Source organism: Callithrix jacchus, chromosome 3 (genome assembly GCF_049354715.1).
Source record: "Callithrix jacchus isolate 240 chromosome 3, calJac240_pri, whole genome shotgun sequence".
Classification (NCBI taxonomy): Eukaryota; Metazoa; Chordata; class Mammalia; order Primates; family Cebidae; genus Callithrix; species Callithrix jacchus.
This window is the reverse complement of record NC_133504.1, coordinates 122516502-122530392: the sequence shown is the minus strand read 5'-3', so window position 1 is coordinate 122530392 and position 13891 is coordinate 122516502. Positions and strand designations below refer to the sequence as shown.

At 39.6% G+C, this 13891-nt stretch overlaps 1 protein-coding gene across 3 annotated transcripts in view; it reads right to left on the bottom strand.

Annotated features, from left to right (window-relative positions):
- The window catches only part of CDKL2 (cyclin dependent kinase like 2), a 56326-nt gene extending 42490 nt beyond the window's left edge, over positions 1-13836 (bottom strand). For all 3 annotated transcript variants that reach the window (XM_054253272.2, XM_008993170.5, XM_078367068.1), the window contains exons 1-2: positions 13368-13836; positions 9202-9396 (exon numbers count right to left, since the gene is read on the bottom strand). In XM_054253272.2, coding sequence (XP_054109247.2) covers positions 9202-9369 — 168 coding nt within the window. In that variant the 5' untranslated portion in view covers positions 9370-9396; positions 13368-13836. The remainder of the gene's footprint in view (positions 1-9201; positions 9397-13367) is intronic.
- Positions 13837-13891: the final 55 nt, after the last annotated feature.

Genomic DNA, 13891 nt, shown 5'->3' with positions numbered 1-13891 from the left:
TCAAAGTAATAAAAGCTATTTATGACAAACCAACAGCCAATATCATACTGAATGGGCAAAAACTGGAAGCATTCCCTTTGAAATCCGGCACTAGACAAGGATGCCCTCTCTCACCACTCCTATTCAATATAGTACTGAAAGTTCTAGCCACAGCAATCAGGCAAGAAAAAGAAATAAAGGGTATTCAAATAGGAAAGGTGGAAGCCAAATTGTCTCTATTTGCAGACGACATGATAGTATACCTAGAAGACCCCATCGCCTCAGCCCAAAAACTCCTGAAACTGATAAGCAACTTCAGCAAAGTCTCACGATATAAAATCAATGTGCAAAAATCACAAGCATTCGTCTACACCAATAAGAGACTTAAAGAAAGCCAAATCAAGAACGAACTGCCATTCACAATTGCTACAAAAAGAATAAAATACCTTGGAATACAACTCACAAGGAACGTAAGAGACCTCTTCAAGGAGAACTACAAGCCACTGCTCAACGAAATCAGAGAGAACACAAACAGATGGAGAAACATTCCATGTTCATGGTTAGGAAGAATTAATATTGTGAAAATGGCTATACTGCCCAAAGTAATTTACAGAATCAACGCTATCTCCATCAAGCTACCATTGATTTTCTTCACAGAAATGGAAAAAACCACCATGAACTTCATATGGAACCAAAAGAGAGCCCACATAGCCAAGTCAATTCTAAGCAAAAAGAACACAGCGGGGGGCATCACACTACCGGATTTCAAACTATACTACAAGGCTACAGTAATCAAAACAGCATGGTACTGGTACCAAAACAGATATAGACCAATGGAACAAAACAGAGGCACCGGAGGCAACACAACATATCTACAACTATACAATCTTTGATAAACCTGACAAAAACAAGCAATGGGGAAAGGATTCCCTATTTAACAAATGGTGTTGGGGAAACTGGCTAGCCATGTGCAGAAAGCAGAAACTGGACCCCTTCCTGACACCTTTCACCAAAATTAACTCCAGATGGATTAAAGACTTAAACATAAGACCTGGCACGATAAAAACCCTAGAAGGAAATCTAGGCAAAACTATCCAGGACATAGTAGTAGACAAGGACTTCATGAACAAAACACCAAAAGCATTGGCAACAAAAGCCAAAATAGACAAATGGGACCTAATCAAACTCCACAGCTTCTGCACGGCAAAAGAAACAGTCACTAGAGTGAATCAGCAACCAACAGAATGGGAAAAAATTTTTGCAGTTTACCCATCTGACAAAGGGCTGATATCCAGAATTTACAAAGAACTCAAACAGATTTACAGGAAAAAAAACAAGCCCATTCAAAATTGGGCAAAGGATATGAACAGACACTTTACAAAAGAAGACATATATGAGGCCAACAATCATATGAAAAAATGCTCATCGTCACTGGTCATTAGAGAGACGCAAATCAAAACCACATTGAGATACCATCTCACGCCAGTTAGAATGGCGATCATTAAAAAATCTGGAGACAACAGATGCTGGAGAGGATGTGGAGAAAAAGGAACACTTCTACACTGTTGGTGGGAGTGTAAATTAGTTCAACCATTGTGGAAGACAGTGTGGCGATTCCTCAAGGCCTTAGAAATAGAAATTCCATTTGACCCAGCAATCCCATTACTGGGTATATACCCAAAGGACTATAAATCATTCTACTATAAGGACACATGCACACGAATGTTTATTGCAGCACTGTTTACAATAGCAAAGACCTGGAATCAACCCAAATGCCCATGGATGATAGACTGGATTGGGAAAATGTGGCACATATACACCATGGAATATTATGCAGCAATCAGAAATGATGAGTTCGTGTCGTTTGTAGGGACATGGATGAATCTGGAGAACATCATTCTCAGCAAACTGACACAAGAACAGAAAATGAAACACCGCATATTCTCACTCATAGGTGGGTGATGAAAAATGAGAACACATGAACACAGAGAGGGGAGTACTAAACACTGGGGTTTATTGGGGGGAAAAGGGGAGGGCCAGTGGGAGGGGGAGGTGGGAAGGGATAGCCTGGGGAGAAACGCCAAATGTGGGTGAAGGGGTGAAAGCAAACAAAACACACTGCCATGTGTGTACCTATGCAACTGTATTGTATGCTCTGCACATGTACCCCAAAACCTAAAATGCAATAAAAAAATAAGAATAAAAAAAAATTAAAAAAAAAAAATCTTCTTAAACATAAAAAGGCTAAAAAAAACAGTGAGGATCACAGGGCTAAAATCAAGACCAGGAGAATCCAGAGACTCAAAGCTGATTTTGACATGAAGTAACAAATGTAGAAATTGAGCTTTGATTTTTGTGGCTCCACAGGGCTAAAAGGGAAAAGTCAAAGTCCAACTTCTAAAGGTAGGATATCTGAGAGACCACCTCCAATGAAAGCTAGAACCCAAAAAACTACACCCTCTTGAGTGAAAATGAACAGAAATAAACCAGGCATCACTAGACTTAACATCACCTTCAAGGAACTAAAAGCCTTGAACTTGGATTAACATACTGGACTGAGAGCAACTCCATGTACCTGTCAGAAGCAAATGAGTATCACCTCCGGACAAAGAAAACTTTATCTTAGCCTCAAAATATTTCTACAAATAAAATTTCAAAAGCAATATTCAATTCTAAAGGATAATGAGAAACACAAGATAAAAACAGACTACAAGCAAGAATTTTGAACTTAACTAAGGAGGTCCTGGGCTGGTAGTGTGCTTATATCAGACAGAAACCAGAACTGGGAAAATTTTAATGTAAATAATTGTTACAAAGTGTAGTTAATTACTCGAGGTAGTAAAATAAGACTCTAAGGGATAGGTTTAAAGTAGCAAATACAGAAAGCCCCACTTTTAGAGCTGAAGGAAAGTGCACAGTGCACAAGAAAAAACTAAAAATGTAGAAGAGCCCTCAATAACCACTAGACATTTAGTCCTCATTGGAAATGGCCCAGTAGCCACAAAAATGTAAAGATTGCCAATAGTGAAAAAATTTGCCATAGCACACAGGCCAGAGATGGTTTGTATAGTGGCCAGCAGTTGGTAGAGAAACTCACCAGAGCGTGCAGGTAAGCCAGAGCTGGTCCTTGAAAGATGCTGAAGTGAGCTAACAAACCTCCCACATGGTGATGGGCTCACAGCTGTACCCAAAAAAAAGCACACAAGCAGCTAGAAGAAAAGCCTCTTTCTCTTGTTAAGGAACTACAGTGTCTTTCCATGCGTCTGTTGACACAACCTAAAATCAAATCAGCTGGCAAAAAAGAAATGTTTACAGAGTCCAGCTCTAATATCACAAAGTAGGTCACAAAGGAGTGATCTGGAGTTGAGAGACAACAAATTGATTACTGGAACAGTGCCCATGAACATGGAAGAAGAACAAAATAAAAACTGTCTCTGGAGAAAAATATCTTTACCTCAGTCTCAAATTATTTTTTAAAAATAATGTTTCAGGACAGGCGTGGTGGCTCACACCTATAATTCTAGCATTTGGGGAGGTTGAGGTGGAAAAATTGCTTAAGCTCAGTAGTTTGAGATTAGTCTGGGCAAAATACTGAGACCCTGTCTCTACAAAAAATTAAAAAAAAAAATTATCTGGGCATGGTGGCACAGGCCTGCAGTCCAAGCTACTTGGGAGGCTGAGGCTGGAGGACTGCGTGAGTCTGGAAGATTGAGGCTGAAGTGGGAGCCATGATTGCACCACTGCACTGCATCCTGCGTGGCAGAGCAAGACCCTGTCTAAAATATAATAACAATGGTAATCATAGTATTTCAAACATAAAGTTCAGCACAAAAATGAAGATAAGCAGGCATACAAAGAAATGACACCGTAAGCAAGAAATATCACAAAATATAGGCTATTGAAACAGATACAGAATGACTTCAGATAGTGTAATTATCAGGTATAAACTACTACTCTTTAAAAAGGAAAGCTACCCTCTAAAAACTGAGGGAGCTTAACACCATAAAAAGTAACATAACAGATGTGGATCCAAATAAAAATGCTAAGATGGAAAAGTGTAATTACTTTTGTTCATGCTAACAATAGACTAGGTAATTTATAACAATTTTCCCACTGACTACAAGTAGAAAAGCTGGACAAAATACGTAACACAACTAGTTAGAGGAATGAAAAAGATAAGATAGTAAAAAATACCTGGGCTAGGAAGACAGAAACCCAGAAAGGTGAGCCAGGCAATTGGGGCCAAATTTTTTTAACCCAAGAAACATATGCCACTTTAAAGGGAAGACTAAGAGGATGGGCAGCACTTTTCACCATTTTGCAGGCCTAAGGTAGTAGTGATTGGTGTTCAGGGGCCATCAAGGTGAAAAGAAGCAGTACAGTGCCGGTGAAATCCTTTCATTTGGGTTAGCCCTGAAAGTTCTCAAGCTATCAGTAATAGCTGATATGAAGTTTAAATATGAAGCTGAATTCTTAAATGGAGAAGAGAGAGAGAATGGGACAATAGCAGTATATGAAGCAATAATAGCTGAGCATCTTCTTTTTCTTTTCCTTTATTTATTTATTTATTTTTGAGATGGAGTCTTGCCCTTTTGCCCAAGCTGGAGTGCAATGGCATGGTCTTGGCTCACTTCAACCTCTACCTCCTAAGTTCAAGCCATTCTCCTGCCTCAGCCTCCTGAGTAGCTGGGATTACAGGTACCCGTCATCACATCCAGCTAATTTTTGTATTTTTAGTAGGGTGGGGTTTCAGCATGTTGGCCAGGCTGTTCTCAAACTCCTGATCTCAAGTGATCCACACACCTTGGCCTCCCAAAGTGCTGAGATTACAAGCAGTTACCACCACACCCAGCCTGAGCATTTTTTTTTTCTTTTGAGACGGAGTTTCACTCTTGTTACCCAGGCTGGAGTGCAATGGTGCGATCTCGGCTCACTGCAATCTCTGCCTCCTGGGTTCAGGCAATTCTCCTGCCTCAGTCTCCCGAGCAGCTGGGATTACAGGCACGCACCACCGTGCCCAGCTAATTTTTTGTAATTTTAGTAGAGACGGGGTTTCACCATGTTGACCAAGATGGTCTCGATCTGTTGGCCTCGTGATCCACCTGCCTCGGCCTCCCAAAGTGCTGGGATTACAGGCTTGAGCCACCGCACCCGGCCGAGCATTTTTTAAAAATGACAAATGACATTATTTGATAGAAGCAAGAGCCATAAAATTAAAGCAAGATAAAAAAAGAACCCACACCCAGACATATTATTGTAAGCTCCTGAAAACCAAAGATAAAATCTTAAAAGTATCTGGAAGAAACGGTTATCAAGAAATACAATAAGACTGACGTCTGATTTTTCAACACAAGAAACAAGAGCCAGCAGAAAGTGGAATTCTATCTTGAAGATACTACATGTAATTAACTGACAACCCTGAATTCTATATCCTGTGAAAATAACCTTTTTTTCTTTTTCTTTTTCTTTTTTTCTTGAGACGGAGTTTCGCTCTTGTTACCCAGGCTGGAGTGCAATGGCTTGATCTCGGCTCACTGCAAGCTCCGCCTCCTGGGTTCAGGCAATTCTACTGCCTCAGCCTCCTGAGTAGCTGGGATTATAGGCACGTGCCACCATGCTCAGCTAATTTTTTGTATTTTTAGTAGAGACTGGGTTTCACCATGTTGACCAGGATAGTCTCGATCTCTTAACCTTGTGATCCACCTGCCTCAGCCTCCCAAAGTGCTGGGATTACAGACTTGAGCCACCACGCCGGCCTTTTTCTTTTTTTAAGAGATGAGGTCCCACTACAGTGCCCAGGCTGGAGTACAGTGGCTATTCACAGGCATGATCCGAGCACACCGCAGTCTCAAACTCCTGGGTTCAAGTGATCTTCTCACCTCAGCCTCCTAAGTAGCAAAGACTATAGGCCCATGCTACCACACCTAGCTTGAAATAGTCTTTTAAACACAAAGTAGAATATATACTTTTCTTTAACAAAAATGAATAGAATTTCTTATCCTCAGATTTGCTCTCAAGAAAATAAAGGAAGTGCCTTAAGCATTTAAAAAATGACCCCAGATGGAAACTCAGATATGTAGGAAAAATTAAAGAGTAATAGAAAGCGTAATATTAGGTGTGACCTAATAACTGCTGACTGTGAATAATTTTAAAAGGAATTTAACTATATATAGAATTTAACAATATTACATAGCAGCAATAACACATATCTCTCTGATGGGTGGAGGGAAGAAAGGAGAGTGTAACTGAAGTTAAAATTGCTAAGATTTTTGCATTGTAAAAGTACCTGTTTGAGTATCAATAAGTCAAGTTTGTATATTACAATATCTGGTATAATCTCTAAAAGACTAGTAAAAGACTGTTCAACAAAATAATTTTTAAAAAGAGAAAACCAGAAATATAGAAGGCAAGTAGGAAGATGATAAATATAAATCCAAATATAAATAGACTAAACACTCCAATTAAAATACAAAGATTGTCAGACTGAATAAAACAAAAGAAACAATTGTATCTCCTTATAAGAGAGATATTTTACATCTAAAGACACAGAAAGTTAACAGGAGAAAGGACTAAAAAGTACATATTATATAAATAATGATCAAATATGTAAGCATACTAATGACAAAGTATATATTAAGACAAGAAGACTGGCTGGGTGTGGTAGCTCACGCCTGTAATCCCAGCATTTTGGGAGGCCAAGGCGGGTGGATCGTGAGGTCAGGAGTTCAAGGCCAGCCTGGCCAACATTGTGAAACCCCATCTCTACTAAAAATATAAAACTTAGCTAGGTGTGGTAGCAGGCACCTGTAATCCCTGCTACTTGGGAGGCTGAGGCAGAATTGCTTGAACCTGGGAGGTGGAGGTTGCAGAGAACCAAGATTGTGCCACTGCACTCCAGCCTGGGTGATGGCAAGACTCCATCTCTGAAAAAAAACAAAAAAACAAGAAGACCAAGAAACAAAGGATTATACAATGTTCATGAACTGATACAATATTGTAAACATATCAGTTCTCCACAAATTGATCTATATAAACTCAATTCAATTCCTAGAATTTTTATGAACATTGGTAAGTTGATTCTAAAATGCAAAGAGACAAAAATAGCCAAGATGGTCTTATAGAAGAAGGACAAAACAGAAGGATTTAGTCTACCAGATATACAAACTTACAAACTAGGCCAGGTGCAGTGGCTCACACCTATAATCCCTGCACTTTGGAATGCTGAGGAGGGTTGATTGCTTGAGCCAAGCACCTCAAGACCAGCCTGGGCAACATGGCAAAGCTCCATCTTTACCCCCAAAAATACAAAAATTAGCCAAGCATGGTGGCACACGCCTGTAGCCCCAGCTACTTGGAAGGCTGAGGTGGAAGAATCACTTGAGCCCAGGAGGCAGAGATTGCAGTGAGCCAGATCATGCCACTGCACTGCAGCCTGGGTGACAGAGCGAGACCCTGTCTCAAAAAAAAACTTACAGACTAGAATAAATATGATTGTGGGCTACTGGCACAAGCTTAAACAAATAGACCAATGGGACAGAATAAAATCTTGCCTATATACGAGAACATGTAGCAAAAGGAATATTCAGAACAGTGGAGAAAAGATGGTATTTTCAATAAATGTTTCTGGGACAACTGGATATCCATAAGAGAAAAGTCATAAGATTTGACTGTGTCAAACACCATAATTAAGATCAAGAACAAGTATTTGATAATGTTAAATTTTAACAAATATCTACTGTAACCACTAAAAGACAGAAACAAAGTGTATAATTTCTGAGTTAGTAGAAAAAAAGAAATGATAAATATAATCAATCCAAATAACAAAAGAAAAGAAAGTAGAGAACTGGTAATACAGTAGCACATATTAAGGTGGTAAATATATATTTTCAAAATACATCAGATATTATATTACATGTAAATGGAATAAATGCTCCAATTAAAAGGCAAATATTATCAAACAGGAAAAAAGCAAAATATAACTATATGGTTTTCACAAGAAATACATCTAAACAAAAATTCAGAAAAAATAGGGGGCCAGGAGCAATGGCTCTCTACTAAAAAATACAAAATTATTCAGGGGTGGTGGTGCGTGCCTGTAACCCCAGCTACTGGGGAGGCTGAAGCAGGAGAATCACTTGAACACAGGAGGCAGAGGTTGCAGTGAGCTGAGATTGCATCATTGCATTCCAGCCTGGGCAACAAGAGCAAAACTCGGCCTCAAAAAAAAAAAAAAAAAAACAAATTCCAGGATACATACCAAGCTCTTTGTATATCCTTAAATGCACATTTGAGGGGAAAAAAGGGCAGGAAATTAGCGAAGCATCTATCTCAACAAATTAGGAAAAAGCTGCAAAATAAACCCATACAAATAAGTAGAAGAAATGAAATAATAAAGAACAAAAATTAATGAAATAGAAAAGAAATACACATGATCAACAAAGTCAAACATTGGTTCTTTCTAAAGATAAATAAAATTTAATTGAACTTCTGATGAGATGGATGGAGGAGAAGGGCAAAGATTTAACATAGTAGGCCTAAAACTGCTATTATTCTTAGAAAGATTGGCTTGCAAAGTGGGCCCTTGATTGGCACCTGGAAACTTGGATTCAGGAAGGTTCTCTTCATATCCAAAACTGACAAAGTTAGGCAAACAATATTGTTTGTGCTGAATACCTGCTTTACTACTGGAAGTTTAAAACTTTGGTTAGTGCCAGGCAGAGGGCCTATGTGACCCATTCCGAATAAAAGCCCTGGGTACTGAGTATCTAATGAATTTCCTTGGTAGACAATATTTCACACATATTGTCACAATCCACTGCTGGAGGAAATAAATGTGTCCTGTGTCTCCACTGGAAAAGGACTCTTGGAAACTTGTGCCAGGTTTGTCTGGAATTCAATCCATGTGCTTTTTCCCTTTGCTGATTTTGCTTTATATCCTTTCACTGTAATAAATCATAGCCATGAGTACAACTATACGCTGAGGACTGTGAGTCCTCCTAACAAGTCATCAAATGTGAGGGTGGTCTTTGGGACTCCTAACACAGATTATAGATACATGATTGATAAATACACAGAAATATACAGAAAGAAGAAAAAAACACTTTAAAATCAGGTTTACATTCACCAGATAAATGAATTTGCATATCTAATCACTGTATTTCTTATTGCCAAAAAACAAATTTATACTCATATTTTTTCAATTTAATATATGCATTTACACACCTTTAGTAACTTGATTTCTCGCATTGCAATCTTCTTAACCATTTTGTCATCGTCACTTTCTAAGAACTTCTTGATGGCCACAATTCTTCCAGTATCTTTATTCCTGCACTTCATCACCATTCCATAACTCCCTTCTCCAACCAATCCCAGGTTCTCATATTTTTCCATTTTAATTTAAAGCCAGTAGAAACTTTGCTGTGGAAGCCAAAACATAGAATTAACAGTGTTGAGTGTGTTAACTTCCCTCACCTTTCCGGGAAATTAATTCTTCCCTGCCTGTTTTCCATATTAGAGTAGTCACTGTGTTCATGACTGCCTGTGTTAATTCACAATTTCCTAGTGTTTCTACATGTAAGCTATGTTTTCAGAATGGTCACACACATTTCGTAATAGACAAAGCAAATGGAATTGAAGCCATTAACTTCAAATTACTAAATGCCATGTTCATGAAATTCCATATTTTTAATTCTAATAAAGCAATATTTGAGCTATCATATATAACAATTAAAACTAACATTAAAAAGGACAATTCCAGCCTGGGCAACATAGCAAGACCCTGTCTCTACAAAAAACATTTTTAAATTAGCTGGGTGTGGTGGTGTATGCCTATGGTCCCAGCTACTTGGGAGGCTGAGGTGGAAGAATCACTTGAGCCGAGGAGGTTGAGGCTGCAGTGAGCTATGATGGCACTGCACACCAGCCTGAAAAATAAAACAAGAATCTGTCTTAAAAAAAAACCACACAGGTTGTGCATGGTGGCTCATGCCTGTAATCCCAGCACTTTGGGAGGCCGAGGCAAGCAGATTACCTGAGGTCAGGAGTCTGAGACCAGCCCAGCCAACATGGTGAAACCCCATCTCTACTAAAATTACAAAAATTAGCCAGGCATGGTGGTGCATGCCCATAGTCCCAGCTACTCGAGAGGCTGAGGCAGAAGAATCACTTGAACCCAGGAGGCAGAGGTTGCAGTGAACTGGGATCGCACCACCGCACTCCAGCCTGGGCAACAGAGTGAGACTCTGTCTCAGGAAAAAAAAAACAAAAACACAATTCCTTTTCACTCAAAGGTGCATAACTGAATTTGGTGGGGGTTGTGTGTTTGTTTTTGGGATGGAGACTCGTTCCGTTGCCCAGGCAGGAGTGAAGTGGTGTGATCTCGGCTCACTGCAACCTCCGCCTCCCGGGTTCCAGCGATTCTCCTGCCTCAGCCTCCCGAGTAGCTGGGACTACAGGCTCGCGCCACCACGCTTAACTAATTTTTGTATTTTTTTCGCCCCTCTCCACCTCCAATTTTTGTATTTTTAGTAGACAGGGTTTCACCACGTTGGCCAGGATGGTCTGGATCTCTTGACCTTGTGATTCACTCACCTTGGCCTCCCAAAGTGCTGGGATTACAAGCACTCCTGACCTCAAGTGATCCACCCACCTTGGCCTCCAGAAGTGCTGGAATTACAGGCATGAGCCACAGCTCCCGGCCTGAATTTGGTTTTAACGAAGATCAACTTTTTTTGCGACATTGGATTTAGATCAATGTTGGAAATATCTATGCACCTTCCACTTAACTGGAAAAAAAATTTTGATCACAAAAATAAAATTAGCACAGGCCGGGTGCAGTGGCTCACACAATCCCAGCACTTTGGGAGGCCAAGGTGGGCGGATCCGAAGTTGGGAGTTCAAGACAGCCTGGCCAACATGGTGAAACTCCGTCTCTACTAAAAATACAAAAATCAGCTGGGCGTGGTGGTGTGCTTCTGTAATCCCAGCTACTCGGGAGGCTGAGGCATAAGAACCACTTGAACCCGGCAGGGGGAGGCTGCAGCGAGCTGACACCATGTCATTGCACTCCAGCGTGGGCGACAGAGCGACACTCGGTCTAAAAAAAAATTACCACAGAGCATCTTTGATAAAATATTTTTCTTTACTTTTCTTACAATACTAATTACTATATTGAACTTAGAAAATAAGAGTAATGACATCAGTATATAAGCAGATTTTTTAAATGAAATTAAATAGTAGTAGTACCAAATACAGTAAAAGTATTTCAAAAATCCTGTCAATGATTACTTACTATAAGTATAATTTGAATTTGTGTTTGATATTTTTTACTCACATTATATGACGTTTTCTGAATAAAGGCAATCCTAAGACAATCTTTCTTGTTTTACCAAAGATTGACGAAGGTCCAGAAATCATTGTACAAATGTTTTGGTAGAGAGAAAAAAATTATTTCAGTCCAAATACAGATAGATTTTAATTCATAAGGTTTGACTGTCACGATATATATGTTACTAAACTATAACTCCAAAGTTAACTTTACTTTTAAAATATGATTTTGAAATTAAATTCCAGGAGCTAAGAATAAAAAATGCTGCTCTAAATCCCAATGTGGTTCCAAAGGTTTCAGGAGAAAAAAATGAAGTCTTTTAATAAACACATATCCAACTATGATTCAGAGTTGATTTTTTTTTAAACCTGACAATATAAAAATGCTCATTTATTAAACTTCAGAAAGAGAAAAAATTCTTGCCTATTATATTGTGTACTTAGAGCAATCTAAAATTGATTTACTTAGATTGTGAATTGTTTTTCCTGTTTCTCTATTGGAAAAGTGATGCAAAGACAAAACAAATATTCTCTTTGTTCTAGCAAACTATGCTAATCCAATGTATACATTTCCCACACTTGACATATAAGTTTGAGATTTTGTTTGTTTGAGATGGAGTCTCACTCTGTCAACAGGCTGGAGTGCAGTAACATGATCTTAGCTCACTACAATCTCTGCCTCCCAGGCTCAAGCGATGCTTGTGCCTCAGCCTCCCAAGTAGCTGGGGTTACAGGTGCCCACCACCATACCTGACTAATTTTCATATTTTTAGTAGAGATGGGGTTTCACCATGTTGGCCAGGCTGGTCTCGATCTCCTGACCTCAGGTGATCCACCCACCTCAGCCTCCCAAAGTGCTGGGATAATAGACATGAGCCACCACACCCGGCTGAGATTTTATAATATACTTATTTTTAATGGAGATATACATGGAGAACCAAAAGATTGATCTTAGGGGGTGGGAAATGAAAACAATACCAATGAACATCAACTTAAATTATTTCATTATTTTACTACCAGTTTTCATAGCAGATTCTACCATAAACTTTTTACAGAACAGTGTCCCAGACACTAACTTTCCATGCATTTGACATTTTACCTTCTATTTCACTTTCATTAACTATTTGTTAACAAAATGCTGGTATTTGAAAAAAATTCTCCATATAATTCTATCTATTCTTAATTTTTTTTCTCTTCCATTAAGAGAGTATGTTTTATTAAGGACTAGGCTTTAGGTTTATCATACCAATGACAAAAATAGCTTGAATCTATAACCTGGATCATTTTAAAACATTTTGTAATTGGTGCCCTCAATATTTGAAAATGAAAAGTGAACGAAAAAAATGACTTTAAGCATGTCTGAAGTGTTCTGAAGCATATCACATACTAACATTAATGCAAGTTGATTGCTTCAAGTTTATTCCCCCAATCAGGTTGCATATCAGAACACACCACATTGAACACACCTGCTTTTTCAAGTGGCACCGTCCATAAATACTTTAAAAGTGTCATAGCCTAAAAAGCCTCTTGTTTCCTGAAACAGTTACTCACAAACTATAACTTCTCATGCCTTCCACTCTTGAATGGAAGGGTAATATAACCGAAAAAGAAACCCGGCCAATGGGCAATGTGGCATTTCTAAATGGTTCTAATATCAAAAACTTAGATAAAATATTTGGAGAATGCTAATTTTTTATTTTGTTTAAGACAGATTGAAGGGCCTGTAATCCTAACCCTTTGGGATGCCAAGGCGGGCGGATCACCTAAGGTCGGGAGTTTGACCAGCCTGACCAAGATGGAGAAACTTCATCTCTACTAAAAATATAAAATTAGCCAGGCGTGGTGGCAAATGCCTATAATCCCAGCTCCTCGGGAGGCTAAGACAAACAAGAGAATAGCTTGAACCCGGGAGGCGGAGGTTGCGGTGAGCTAAGATCGTGCCACTGGACACTCTAGCCTGGGCAACAAGAGCAAATTTCTATCTCAAAAAACAAAACAAAAAAGATAATATTTTATAGATCAAAAAACGAGATAATTATAGCTTTTAAAAGTACTATACTTACTGTTTCTTCAATCCGTTTGCATGGAAAGACCCAAAGGTTTTCAACTTGGAAACAAATTGGAGGTGAAATGCATATCGCTTGCTGGTCCAAAAGATGCTGCCTAGCAAACTAGCAGTCGCAGCGCTGTTGTGATTTCTTCGCAAGTCCTGAGCGACGCAGGCAAGGAGGCAGGTGGGCCTCGGTCCGCCGCAAGCTCACACTTAGGAGGACCATTGGCCACATGCTGTCGTCGTCAAGGCAACGACCTCACGCTGTCCCCAACCACAGGCACAAAGTCCTGGGAGACAGATACGGCCCAGGTCAGAATGCGTTCACGGCAGGCACCAACATCTGTGAAGGCCAAGGGCTAGAGAGAAATTAGCTGGGTGAGAGGCACCACCTCCCAGCTCCTAAGGCCCTTAGTCCCTGGAGTCTGGAAACCTGCACCACTCCAACTACCCCTGGACTAAGGCGTTGGCCGCGGAGCCGCAAGGGGGCGGTTCCTCACCCGCCCTGAGTGCACCAGGCCTCCCTTGTTCTGATTG